The sequence below is a fragment of the Ochotona curzoniae genome, unplaced genomic scaffold (assembly GCF_017591425.1).
Source record: "Ochotona curzoniae isolate NIBS_2020 unplaced genomic scaffold, NIBS_Ocur_1.0 contig_1014, whole genome shotgun sequence".
NCBI lineage: Eukaryota > Metazoa > Chordata > Mammalia > Lagomorpha > Ochotonidae > Ochotona > Ochotona curzoniae.
The window spans coordinates 21,541,478-21,555,508 of record NW_024464920.1 but is presented as its reverse complement, the minus strand read 5'-3'; the positions used below and the strand labels follow the sequence as shown (position 1 = coordinate 21,555,508).

Genomic DNA, 14,031 nt, shown 5'->3' with positions numbered 1-14,031 from the left:
CACATACTTCCGAAAGAAGCAGTGTTAGCAGAGCCAAATATAATACCAGGCTGACATTTTTTTTTTGCAACAATTGTATATTTTGTGCTTGCAAGATACTGAGGGGCTTCTTCCATTGCTTCCATGTTGCTTGCTGGGGGTGGGGGGTAGAAAATTCCGTGCACAAATGGAATTTTAAAAATACGTTAGCCACAGATGTGAATGTATGTCAGACAGAGTCCCAGCATCTTGGTGCCTGCTTCTTACAGCTTGGAAGTATAATAAGAGGCCCAATTTAGTTTGGATTGTGATGAAAATTCACTGCAACTCACATGCAATCCATTTCTTACTCACAGGCCCTGAAGGATGATGATGCTGAAACTGGATTGACCGATGGAGAAGAAAAAGAAGAACCTAAAGAGGAGGAGAAACTGGGAAAGCTTCAGTATTCACTGGACTATGATTTCCAGAACAACCAGGTGTGAGGGGGAGCTTTCTTGTAATTCCATTACATTGTCTGAAACTACTAAGTAGAAACTGAAGCAAGATACTTCTTAAAATATTTCATGGACTGCAAGAGGGAAATGCAATTAGCAAAGCTATTGATGAAATAATGTCTAAGTACAGGCAGTCCCGTACTTGCTTATTTAACTTCTGGTAATTAGAATTCACAGTATTCCACCGATCACATCAACTTATGGCATTTGTGGCAGGCAGGCAGAATACAAATTAACTTGAAACCAGCAGGCTGCCCTCAGAGCTCCAGGCAGTCTTGCCCCAGCAGGTCCCTCAACCTGAGCTGAATAGCCAGTCACTCTGAGCCTTTGTGGATTTTAACCCAACAGCACTAAAGCTAAGGATTTTGAGTTGGGTCATCATTTGTGTCACGGTTTTAAGATCATTTAACAGCTTGATAATCATCAAAGATGGTCTATGAATTTTAAAGGCAAGAGGGCCTTAGATAATATCATGATACTAGATAAAACTACAGATGGTAATTAATGCAATTCTACAGAAGTAGAAAGACCAGCAATTTGATTTCTGGTGTCTCTAAAGAGAAAATAAAAAATAGGCATTCCTATTTCAACATCTCAAAAAATGGTGATGTGTGACACAAGTGAATGATATTAGCTATCTTTTATTGATTGCCTATTAGCTAAGATAATGGTGGGAAAAAAAACTCACTACACCCAAAGATGTAGGAACCACTATTCTAAGATATCCTTTTGCCTTTTGAATTAAGGAAATATGAAAGATATGTAAGAATCAGTGAAACTGTCTGAAAACAGATTATTAAGAATGTTTTGGACGTGAAAAGTAAAAATGTATATACCTTGTAATATAAAAATTACATTTATTATAGTCCAGGTTAGTTATCCCATAATTCCGTATTTCATATTGTTTCCTAGAAATAGGTTTATAAGTATGATTTCATAGAAGTTTATAGATACAATCTATAGTTAATTAAGATAGCATTTGAGGCTGTTTCTATCACTTCTGCCAAGTTTTGAGCATTTGGGGCCTGGTTAGGAGAAAGATGTGCCATTCACATGTTCTGGAAAGGCTAAGATTACCGTATATATGATATACTTTCCAGCAGTTTATATTTACATTCAATTTTTTCCAGTTTATTCTCAGATTTTGTTAATAGAAGTCTAGGGGGTAGAGTCAAAATTTTGAAATTTCCAAGATCACTTTAATTACATAATGCTGTAAAGTAGCAACTTGAAGACTATAATTTCACTGAATTTTAGGGGGAAAAATCCTGCTGGAGTAAATCCAGCATACGAATGTATTTATTGATCCTTCTCTGGCCAACATAGAAGCTAGAAAGGCATTTTGTTGTAAGAATTTACAAGATCTCACCTGATGAATTTTTTAGAATACTGAGCATTGAGCTTTACAAAATGCTGTCATAGCTAATTTGTTTTATAAAATGAATCCTAGGAATCAAAGAAGATAAATTCTAAGGAACTTTGTAGACAAGACAGTAGCCAAATATTCCTGTTGGTTTAGCAAAGGTAAAAAAAAAAAACATCACCCTAAAACACTCAATTGCTGGACTACATAGCTACAAATGTGAAATTTTTTGTTAGTACAAAGTAGAGATGGAAGTAGCTCTACCCTTCATTAACAAATCACTCCAAAAGCTCTAACATAAATTATTGAGTTGTAAATAGGTATAGCAATCTCTAGTGTAGAGCTGCTCAGACAGCAAACTGATAGTTAAAATTGAGAATACGGAAATCGAATTGTGCTCTTCACATCGCCACAGAAAGGCAGTAGCAAATATGACTTCAGCAAAGCAAGAGACAGACTGTTTGCTTTGCTGATCATGTCTTTATAATCTGATGCCTCTTTTAGCTCTCCTCGGACCATCTGTCCGTACTTTGCATAGCCACAATCCAGCATTCACTGCTATTCTATGAGACCACAAAAAAGATATTAAAGTTTTAGACACCAAACAATATAGCCACTCGAGCTATTGATTCAGCTTAAAAACAGAGTCAGCTTATCAAAATGCACTTAAGAATTTGATAGATCAGTTTTATAGAAAATAGGCGTGTCTTTAAGGAGATGCATAGTTGTTTATGGTGGGATGACTGTGTTGCGTCTGAGGAGACTGTAAAGTACCTAAAATAACAGGGTGTTTACTTTTGTTTTCTGTGTGGATCTAAGCCAGACAGTGGACACAAAATCTCTGATGACACACTTAGAAGCAAAATTTACTCACATTGTTTATTTTGGTATTTTTAATATATTCTTAAAAATATTCTAAGGTGGCTTGGAACTGTATTTCTGAGAAAACAGGAGGAAGGAAATGCAGAAACTGCTGCATTGGGGGAAAAAAATCCAAAAAAAATGCTTACATACTGCAAAAAGAAAAAAAGATCTCTTTTTCCTCTATATGAGACTAGAATTATATTTCTTTGGCTCTGTGTTCCATTACTTGAGCAAACAGTTAAAGAGTAATCATTTCATAGCAAGTTCAAATAAAAGCAGAGCAATATACAAGATCAAATACGATCGATACTTGAAGGTCATATATTGTAATGTGAAAGTGCCACTCTTTCTGCTGAATGTCTGCCAGCTGATGTAAGGCTTGGGAAGCATAAAAAAAAATTCTACTTTACAATTATCGACTTGTGATTGTTTAACAATTTCTTTCCACTTACAAATCACACCCTGGAAAGTGAAACAATGCACAAGAGCTTTTAGCAACTGGAAACTTAGTTGATTGCAACCCTTTTGGAACTGTGAATTCCATAGCTAGCTGTAATCAGCAACCTTTTAAAAGCCTCTTTTGTGCTTAAACAGGCTTCCTAGAGCCTACATCTGTCATAATTGAGTTTCTGAAGTCTATCTAGCCCTCTTCATTTGCCTTCTCTCTTCATATTCAGAAGAGAATAAAAGTTTATTAAAAGACAAGATGAATAGGGAGAAATCACAATATGAAGCACTGGGAGCAAATTCAATTTTTTTCTAAAACGTGCGCCGACATTTGAGTTTTCTGTGTTCTGTCCTTCATTCCAGCTGCTGGTAGGGATCATCCAGGCTGCCGAACTGCCTGCCCTGGACATGGGTGGCACATCTGACCCCTACGTGAAGGTCTTCCTGCTGCCCGATAAAAAGAAGAAGTTTGAGACCAAGGTCCACCGAAAGACTCTTAACCCTGTCTTCAATGAGCAATTTACTTTCAAGGTAAACTTTTTAAAATTACTCATAATTTTCTTTGTTGCATTAGATAAAAGGCTGGTCCCATCTTGACAAATACATATGCAAGCACCATGAACACTTAAAGAATCAGCCAATATTGTTCAGAAGAGTTTAAATTTATGATTAGTTTAATAATGATTCTGTGTAGCCTCCAAGTGTATGTCAGCTCTGGTATTGCAGAATTGAGTATTGACTGAGCTGTCAATGTCACATCTGAAAAGTAAGGTCTGTTTGCAAATGTTCCAGTAGGCTTAACCCCTTCCTCCCCTATAGTAATCCCCCAAAAATGCAGCCATTATTTTCTTGAGTGTGAAATTTCCTGAAAATAGGTAAATTTTGTATCAATCACAAAAGAAGACAAGCTATATTCCAGTACTTAAATTGTAACAATTTCTGCATATATGCAGGGCCAATCTTATAAAAACCATTCTAAAACCACTCTAAAAACTATTCTTCCTAGCATCAATAGAAAAGAACATGAACACTTCGTTTTTCTACATTTCTAGCATAATTGTTCTACTTTGGGCTCTTCTGTGATATTTATCATCTTGAAACACTCCATTTGCAGATAAGGACCAGGAAGAATCCTGGCTCTGTCTTAATCAGGAACACATGCTCTGTAGGACTCAAAGATCTTTGTAGCTCTTGGCTTAAAGTCCTTCTTAAAAATAATTCTTTGATGCAAATCTTTTGTATACAGGATGCATTCATGAACTATTTAGGACAATGCATTTCTCAAAAATTAAATGTCTGAGAATATATCATAAGGTTGAATCAAAATCACCCTTTCCAGGCAGGTTTTTTGACCCAGAGGATTTTAGGCAATTCTTTGGAATGCCCTTGTCCAATATGAGAGTACAGATTGCAATCCCAGGCCCTCCACTTTGGATAGCTTCCTATTGCGGCATCCTGGCTCCAGTGACTTTCCTATAGGAGAGCTGGATAGAATCCCAGGCTCTTGGCTACAGGCCAGCATGGCCTTATTAAGGAATGACCCATTTGATATAAGGTTGCTCTCTCACTCTCCATCTCCTACTTTTTTCAAGTGGATGAAAATAAATAACATTTAAAAAATACCCCAGAGCCTAGCAGGAGCATTTTTCTCATGCTGACAAACCTTCTACTTTGAAACAAATTGATGAAACTGACGATATGAGTCATGTTCCAAAACCTCGTTTTCACTTTTGTAAAGTGGCTCTGTCCTCACGTAAAAATTTTTGGTTTTCAAGATAAAAGTCACTAATGTATCTAACTTCCTGACATCACAAAGCTAATTTACAGTATCAGTCAAAACTCCATAGAAACACCCAGCTTATGAAAAGCCAACAACTGAGATAATGGGGAAAAAAAGTTTCAAAGGTAGCAGATGGTCACAATCATCTTAGTTTCAATTTAGGTCAGAAATGTCTAACCAGAGTTTAATAAGTTGCTTACAAAGTTATTGGAAATAAAGTTATGGTGACTCTTGTTTAAACCATGCACTGCTGATTTAATTAGTAGTACTGTGACTAAGAACACAATAACTAAAATTGAAAAATTGTCTAGTCGCCCTTATGTTCCATTTTAGTTTGGAAATGTTGATCAAATATAAAGAAACCCCAAATAAAACATATTCTGATAGTTAAGAAACTGGTCAATTTTTCAGAGAACTAAAGTTTTCCAGTAAACATTGTGGATTATGCAAGTTTCCAAGAGACAATGTCAAAACTAAAATTCAAGATAGTTTAAAGAGGATTGGCTTAAGAGTTTAAATCACATGGACTCAACATGTCCCAAATTAATCCCCCAAAGAAATGAATAATCATTTAATACCAAGTAGCTCCTAGATGTCCACTCCGGGCACAGGCACTCGTTTGTCTTCACAGTGCTCCCATCTTCATCTGAGAAGTGATGAAGCTGTTATTTAACCATCTGTTTTATTCACTGGGAAACTCAAGGCCAAGTTTTAACTTTTGCTATTTCTGTACAATAATTTTAAAAAAAGGTAGAGAGACTTGAGAAACATGATGAAACTTTCAAGAATTTTATCTATCCCTAATCTAGCGTTTTGTATTTCTTCCTTTGAGATTCAACTCTTCAAAAGTTTTCACTTCCAAATCCTCCTAAAATGGAAGAAGTATTATGCCTAGTATTTAATTATGGTATTCTATGTAAAAATCAGAATCTAAACAAATAACAATGACAGAAAATAAAAACCTTAAAAGAACTACTTCCTGTAAACTCATAACCAAATAGTCCTTATTAGAGTCAGTAGAGAAATATTTGCCAAAGCAGACGACAAGCACTTACCCCGGTAAAATAGGAAGTATGTGAAAATTGATCAAGCCATTGACACTGGTCTACACAACTTCTTAATTAAACTTTGTTACCTACTTTCTGAAGTATAGCTTATTTGGATTGCACAACTGTCCTTGAATACTAAAAATGTCACTAGTAAACTTCCAGTGCAAAGCATCTATTCAGATACATTTGAACAGCTGGAAGATCCTTTCACACCTGGCCCTTTGCCATGGTTCATCCTAAAGAGTGGCATACCTAAAACTTACTTCAAACTTCTGTTATGATTTATATCAGACACTCAAAACATCAATTTTCTCATCCATTCCTGCCAATCAGTAAATTACTTGGGGGAGTAAATGAAGCATCTGATGAATTTCATTTAACTTCAGTCAGACATCTAGCATACTTCTTAATAAACTGCTGCTCCATTAGACCGTGGCATTCAAATCGCCTCAAAGAGTTAATGGAACTTTTGAAACAAGCTAACTCCCCTGAAAATTTCAGTCTCACCATAAAACTGATGACTGCAAGTATTCAGGAAGTAAAAAATGTACCCAGTCCAGTGCAAGCTGTTTATTTATTCTTTCATGAATTGTGAAGTGTTTATAGCATAACTAATAGAACTCATTATTAATAATACTGAGAGCTTCTAAAATTTGAGGGGCAAAGCGATAAATCACTATGGCAGGTTCCCATTTTCTCCTGAATAATGTGCATTTTAAGCAGAAATCCAAAGAATCAATGGGGGGGATGGGGAAAAGACCTGAAATTATCTTCATTTTGTGTATCCAACATAAAAACTTAAATAATGGATTTTAAACATTCTTGTGACTGGACATTATATCTTCAACTCTTTATTTAGGTGCCCTATTCGGAGCTGGGTGGCAAGACTCTGGTGATGGCTGTCTATGATTTTGATCGTTTCTCCAAGCATGACATCATTGGAGAATTTAAAGTCCCCATGAATACTGTGGATTTTGGCCATGTGACTGAGGAATGGCGCGATCTGCAAAGTGCTGAAAAGGAAGAGGTGAGAAAATTATTAGCATTTCTAATACGACAAGCTGTACTCGCCAGTTGCTGCACATAGAATAACCTGTTGAGGGATGTGCCTTACCAAGGGCCTCTAGCTATTGACAGCAAGCAAAACAGGCTCAGGGGGACTGCATGACCTCCTTAGAAAGTTTACAACTCTTAGGGGTGTTATTTGAAAGCAAAGAGGAATGATTCATGCTCACGGTCTATAAACATCTCTGGACGAAGACACATACACTCCCAAGCTGTTTCTAAAAGCTTCCCAAATGCCACATACACATTAATTGTTTCAAAGGACAGTAAAGAGACTGTTACTCATCCTATGATTCAATAATGTAGTATTTTCTACATAGGTTACATAGCTATTATGTAGAAATAAAATGGCACTTTTTCTATGATTATTATCCAGTGTATTGCAGGCAGTTCATTGTTTGTACAGAAGATAACAGAAAATGATGAGTGAAGCATCAAATAGAATTCACAAAAGGCAGATATTAAATCCATTTTTTAAATGAGTCACATTTTTACAATATTCTTCATTGTTTTTGCCCTGGTTTTAATAGTTTAGCCCAGCCTTTCTTTGTGATTTAAAAAGGGAAGTTCAATATCCTTAGTGCATTTAAGCTACATAATAATCAATTCTATTTGATTATGCTGTGCCTGCCTGGCACTGGCATTTTTCTGTGTGAATGTCTCAGCAGGCCCATACCAGAAAAGCAAACAAGTCTGAGCTTTTTGAATTCGTAGAGCAACTCTTTTTTTCCATCCACTGGTTGAGTCCCAACATGTAGCTCTAATTACCCAAGGGACTGCAAACAGCCTCATTTATTCATGATCCCTGGGTTTCTGTAAGATATGGTCACTTTGAGCCTCTAAGGAGATAGAGAATGACCCAAGGCTTCAGAACAACTCAACCAAGACCATTATCTGTAATTCTTTTCAGGTTGAGGTGTTCTGTAACCAGTCTGAATTTGCTAACTTTATGCTCCCACTATAATGAATAAGCACTTAGGAAAGATTTGTTGATCTGCCACACTGAAAGTGGATTTGTGCCCTATAATTGCTTGGTGACTATTTGAAAAACTATTTGAGGAACCTCTGTTTCCTATGCTGAAGGATATGGAGGTATATAGATATGTGTGTATATACTTACTCTATATGAAAATATGTATTGTAAATAACCATAGTCCTGAAATTCATTTTTTGTAAGCAAAAAGTGTAGGCACTTCTACTTGCTCGATGTTTGGTGTCATCTCATCTACTTCCCTAACTACAGCTTGCTTATTGCCAACAAAACTATTTTCTGAGTAAGTTCATATCATTTTTTAGCCCTGATATCTTGGATAAACTAGGAAGTGCTCTAACATTATATGTCCCTTATCTTACTTATAGAATTGGATACATGTAAAATGCTCAGTCTGTGAGAGATTCCTTGTGTTTCATTGTTGGTCAGTTCTTTCTGTGTTTTCAGGCTCTTCTCTGCTCTATACTTCTACCCATATCTACCTAGTTATTCTTTTTTTATCACAGTTTATGATTATTGAATGCTGCTGGAAGTTTTTAAAGGAAGCTAATAATTGCATCAATACAATTTTTATTGAAAAGGCAGACTGACAGAGAGAAGAGACACATGGCCAGAGCTGAGCCAATCCAAAGCCAGTACTCTTAAAGCTCTCCCACGTGGGTGCAGGGTCCCAAGGACTTGGGCCATCCTGCTCTATTTTTCCAGGCGATAAGCAGGGAGATGGATTGGAAGTGGAGCAGCTGGTTGTCTGTGCCAGCGTGGAGAGGATTAGCCTAGTGAGCTGCAGCACCACCATTACAATTGTAAAAATATAGACTCACCCTTTTAGTTTGCAGTTGAGTGGGTAGTTCCCTTATCAGAAAGTAGGAAAACACATAAAACATAGCTCTAGCTTACAAAGCATCTATGGATGACTAGATCCAGGTACAGACTTTCTCATCATGAAAGTAGTAAGAGTCAAATTGCATTGATACCTTACTGGTACTTATTTTCAATGATATATGCTCTGTCTTTCCATGCTACTGCCCAGTAACTGCAGAAAATCGTGATTATGTGAACCATTTGAGGTGTCAGGCTGATGTAAAGGTCTCATGATTTTAAAGAAATAACTTCCATACTTTATAAGCAATATCATTCATAACAGATTTCTGTTCACCTAACAGTATTACATATTGCTGTTAGCATAACAAAGTGAAGGATGAGGAAAGTGAGAAAATTTAATAAATGCTTTGGAATCTAGAAATGGAGCTATGTAGGTGGTTGCCTCAGGTGAATAAATCAGGCTCACAGAATCCAAACTCAGGATTATTTTAATAGAATGGGATAAAATTTATCATATTAATATGATATTACTACACAAGAACAACAGAATCTGTTTAGACCATAAATACATCTCTAAAACTGACCCTTTGATAAGTTTATTCAATTAAAGGATTGCATTTAATTTTAGTGATTAACATGGAAAGATTAATTTGTGACTGATTAATTTGGAAAGAATGTGTGGATAGAGTAAGAGCCTAATTCTAAACATATACTTAAAGAGGGGGGGAATGCAAGAAAAAAAAAGCTAGCGGTGACAGGAAAATCAAAATACTGTTAGTTTCTGGCCCTACAGAAAGAATTGATTTCCATTTGGCTTGAACTTTCCCTCAAATTAGCATATTCAAACCCCCATTAAAATTTAGTTTCCCATGTTTTAATGTTGTGTGACTGACTACCTCCTCCATCTACCTACAATTAAAAAGGAGACAACTTAATCTTTTTCTTACTATCATGTTTTGAAAACAGAAATATGTATGTTCTGCCATGGAAAATGGTTACTACAAAACTTTGTTTCCTTGAGGCTTTACATGACCTCACAGTATCCTTTTCTCAGCATTTGACCTCAAAATGTTGTGCAGTTATCAATGCTCTATTAGCAAAAGGCTTCCAATACAAATAGCTGCTGAATGCCCATGCTGAACTTTTTAGAGTAAGTCATTCATTTAATATTTTACTTAAAGTATTTTAAAAATGTTACGATCAACAACCCTAACCTCATTTTTATCTTCTTCTAAATTTGTCACTGCTATAAAAATCACCACAGCTCTGTTTCCCAGTATCAGGTACATCATCACAGGATACACACCTTTTTTTTTTATTTTAGCACTTTGTTCCCTTTGCAAACTTAGTTTTTCATCATCATGCCTTCCTCTGCTGTAGTCTCAAACAAAAAGTATGAAAATAGATACCACCAGAAAGTAACAAACTTGTACTTTTAGCAAACTGCCCTATTTTGTTACAAGTTCTCACAACTTGCCTGCTACTATTTGGTCTACTTTTGAGAGTAAGTCTATCACCAATACCTTGTGTAGAATTTATTACACAGTGATTTTTAAATGAGATTCTGTAATCTGGTGCAAATGGAAAAAAATTGATTGCTGAATTAAAGCAAGTTGGGACATAAGTTAATTAGTATCCAAGCAGAAGGATAGAGAACTACTTTAGTGCCTTAATGGAAAATCAATTTTCCAAGAAAATTTCACATTTTTAAGCCTAATTAGAAAAAACATTTACTCTACAGGAAAGCATTTGGAGAATACATATTCAATCAAATGACTAAAGCTTTTTTAGTTTCCAATAGTCAACTACACGTTTCTTGGAATGGGTTAAAGTCATTATTTTTGAGCACGTTTGATGCCCAAGAATTGTGAGAACTGGTGCCATTTCTAAACGCATTTCGTGGTCAGATGGTAACTGATGCTCTACAAAAATCTCCACCCAGCACATCAAAGCCTTTACAGGATCATTGTAAAAGGTTAATTGCTGGGAAATTAACCATGGATGTGACACAATTTTCTTTGCCACTCATAACCTATCAGATTTGAGAAGTGTGAAGACATTGATCTGCATCATAGCATTTCAGGAAGGTATGTTTTGTTTTTTGGTTCATTGTCTCTGTCCTCAAACAGTGAGCTCTATCCAAGGCATATCTGTTATTCCCCACTACGATCATAGTAGTTAACTTTAAATGAATGGGAGAGTTGTTACTTACACTGTCAGAAATACTTACAACCCCATTTGAAAGTCCAGCATGATGTAAATCATGGTCTTAGTTTACAAATGAGGTTCAAAGTATTCTGACAACCCATGAAGAGAATGTCCTAGGACTAGACACTGAAAACAGCCTTTACTTCTTGGATATATGTTACTGGTTCTAAAATGGAAATGGCTCTTCTAGCTTTCTTTGATAAAGGCTTGGTGAGTCTTTCTTCTCTGCAATAGTATCTTCATTCTGTATCCATGACACTATGGGTTAGCTTAAGTTAACTTTTATTTAAAGACTTAGCTATATCTATGGTATAACTCTGTGTTCAACATGAAAAGCACATCAGAGGAAAATGTAAAAGAGTTATGTGAAGAATAAAGTGTAAGTTTATCATGAAATTGTTACTATAAATCTAAGCATACACTTAAAATCAACTGATCTACACTTCTGTAGTAGCTTTAGGAGAAATTATTATATTAGTATTTAGTTATGCCGATCATAATGCACTTTTCACTGTATGACTTGGTCCATAGCTGTGGTTTACGTGGTTCTGATTCCATGGTCAGCATCCTAATCACCAATTACAACTGTATTACAATGTTCCTCAATTTATGATGTCATTTCTAAGAACATTACAGGGAAAAGCAGGTGCCTTGAACTATAAGTTGCATAGGAGTATATTTGGCTCACTTTCTACACACTTATTACTTAATCTTTTATTGTGAATTATTTACAACAGTGAGGTAAGTTAGATTCTACAGCAAGGGGAAATCCAAGGCCTATTCATAATGTCATTTTCCTTCACAGGTAAAGGACTTTCTTCTTTCTCTTCCTGTGTCCCCTGTCTCTCTCCTCACTCTCTTAAAAGAAATAACTAAGTCCATAAAAATATTTAGGGAGGTGGGTATAGGTTTGAGAGCTAGAGAGATTCAAAGAGCTGTGTTCATTAAAGTTTTATCTTAGCAACCCTTGTCTTTTATGCTTAAGTTATATAATCATTGTTTTTGATTACTTACTTGAAAGACAGGGAGAGAGCTGCCATGTGCTGGTCATGCCCCTAAATAGCCACCATGCTACTGGTAGGAGCTGAGGATACAAAGCCCAGGTCACCATGTTGGTGGCAGGAGCATTAACTCCCAAGTCTTTCATTGGCAAACAAAACAAAACAATCTTGGATGAGAAGCTAAAGCCATGTAGTCTGGTGCTGGACATGGGTAGTTTAAATGGTGAATACCCATTCCCAATATGCATTTATTAAGAGTCTAATGTTTTCATAATTGGCAGGAGGGAAGTGATACAGTGGCTTATCAAGCCTTGCTTCTTTCTATAGCTCCAGTATCCCAGGTGGACACCAGTTCAGGTATTAACAGCTCCACTTTCCATCCAGCACCCTACTTACAGGCCTAGGAAAGCAGCAGAGGAGGATTCAGGTCCTTGTACCCCTGGATCCATGTCAAAGACCTGGAAGAGGCTTCTGGTTTGCGACCTTCTCAGCTCTAGCCATTGCAGCTATTTGGAGAGTGAACCATCAGGTAGAAGTTTCTGTCATGTAACGCTCTGCCCTCCCCGTGTCTCTCTCTCCGTCTCTGCTCACACCTCCTCTGACCTTTTAACTGTCTCTCCACTCCCTCTGTGCCTGCACTCTTCACTTCCTGCCTTCCTTCTCCTCTGCCTCTCACCTTGTTCTCTCCTTAATGTTCCAGGTTTCTCCCTCTCATTGTCCTCTACTCTCTTTCTGTTTCTCCTCTGTCTCTGCTTTCACTCATCTCCTATCTCACCCTCTTCTCACTCTCTCAACAGAAATGACTAAGTCCTTAAAAAATTTTAACATTCTGGGAGTAGGGTTGAGAACTAGAGAAACGTAAGTAAATCATTCAAGTTCACACAAGCTGCACCAAAACTTCAATCTTTGCACAGGTCTGGAACCTACAACCTTCCTATTCACTATTTCATCATATTTACAGTCTCTTGTTTTTCTGAGCCCCAATATGTAGCTGTAAAGTCATATTCAAATGCAATTTTCTCAGCTTTCACTTACTTTCCAGAGCCTTAACATTTGATTGGTTTCCTCTGACAGCTTGCAGTGGATAAAGTCTATATATTTTCTCTTTCAAATAAATATTACAGTACTTTGCAAATACATCAATGTAACAAAACACAGTAAATATCTGTACCATTTTTGCATCTTCACTGCAAAGCATCCTTTCATAAAATCTCAGCATATATTCTTTCCCAGGGTGAGAAGCCCTAAAACTCCGAAATAGTCATTAATGCAAGCATTATCATTTACCTATGTGTTATAAGATAGAGGGCTTGGACTTCCTATAAAGAAGTCCAACTTTCCATGTATCAACCCAAAACAAATTGTTTTCAAATTAGCATATAAAAAGCATACTGTATAAAATATGGGAAACTAACATGCATGGGAAATGGTATCAAATTGTAGTGGTAAAATTTTACAATACAAAATAGAAACAAATGCAGCTTCACAGAGAAACAGTGAGAGCTGTAAACAAATACTATATTTAAAGCAAAAAAAAAGGATAGGGATGCTCTATGAAGGAGTTGGAAAGCCAGAATGTGAATAAGCAGACAGAAATTGAGAATGCCTTTCAGAAGGGAAAACAGAGCACAGTGTTTATGTAGCACTAAGATGACCAAAAACAGACACAGGTCAGAGAAGAGTACATCTGTGAACAATCTCATCTCCCAGAATATCTGCTCAAAGCAGTTTAAGGACAATTTGTCCATTAAATATGAGGCCAGAGAATCCAGCCTCGGTGCAAAGGATATCTTTTGAGTCACTCACCTTCTTATCCTGCCTAAATAGCACAGTGTCTGGCATTTCCTGAGAGCTCTAACATACATGTTTTCAACTAAATTGTTTCAACAAAGTAGAAATAAATAAGAATTTTCTTTAACAAACACGTATTACTCAAGCCATTTTTAGTGATATCCTGTCTAAAGG

General features: G+C 36.4%; 1 protein-coding gene across 1 annotated transcript in view; it reads left to right on the top strand.

Annotated features, from left to right (window-relative positions):
* Positions 1-14,031, top strand: part of SYT1 (synaptotagmin 1) — a 399,219-nt gene that overhangs the window by 251,292 nt on the left and 133,896 nt on the right. The window contains exons 10-12 of the mRNA XM_040981245.1: positions 336-458; positions 3,514-3,681; positions 6,839-7,006. Of these exons, the coding sequence (XP_040837179.1) occupies positions 336-458; positions 3,514-3,681; positions 6,839-7,006 (459 nt within the window). The remainder of the gene's footprint in view (positions 1-335; positions 459-3,513; positions 3,682-6,838; positions 7,007-14,031) is intronic.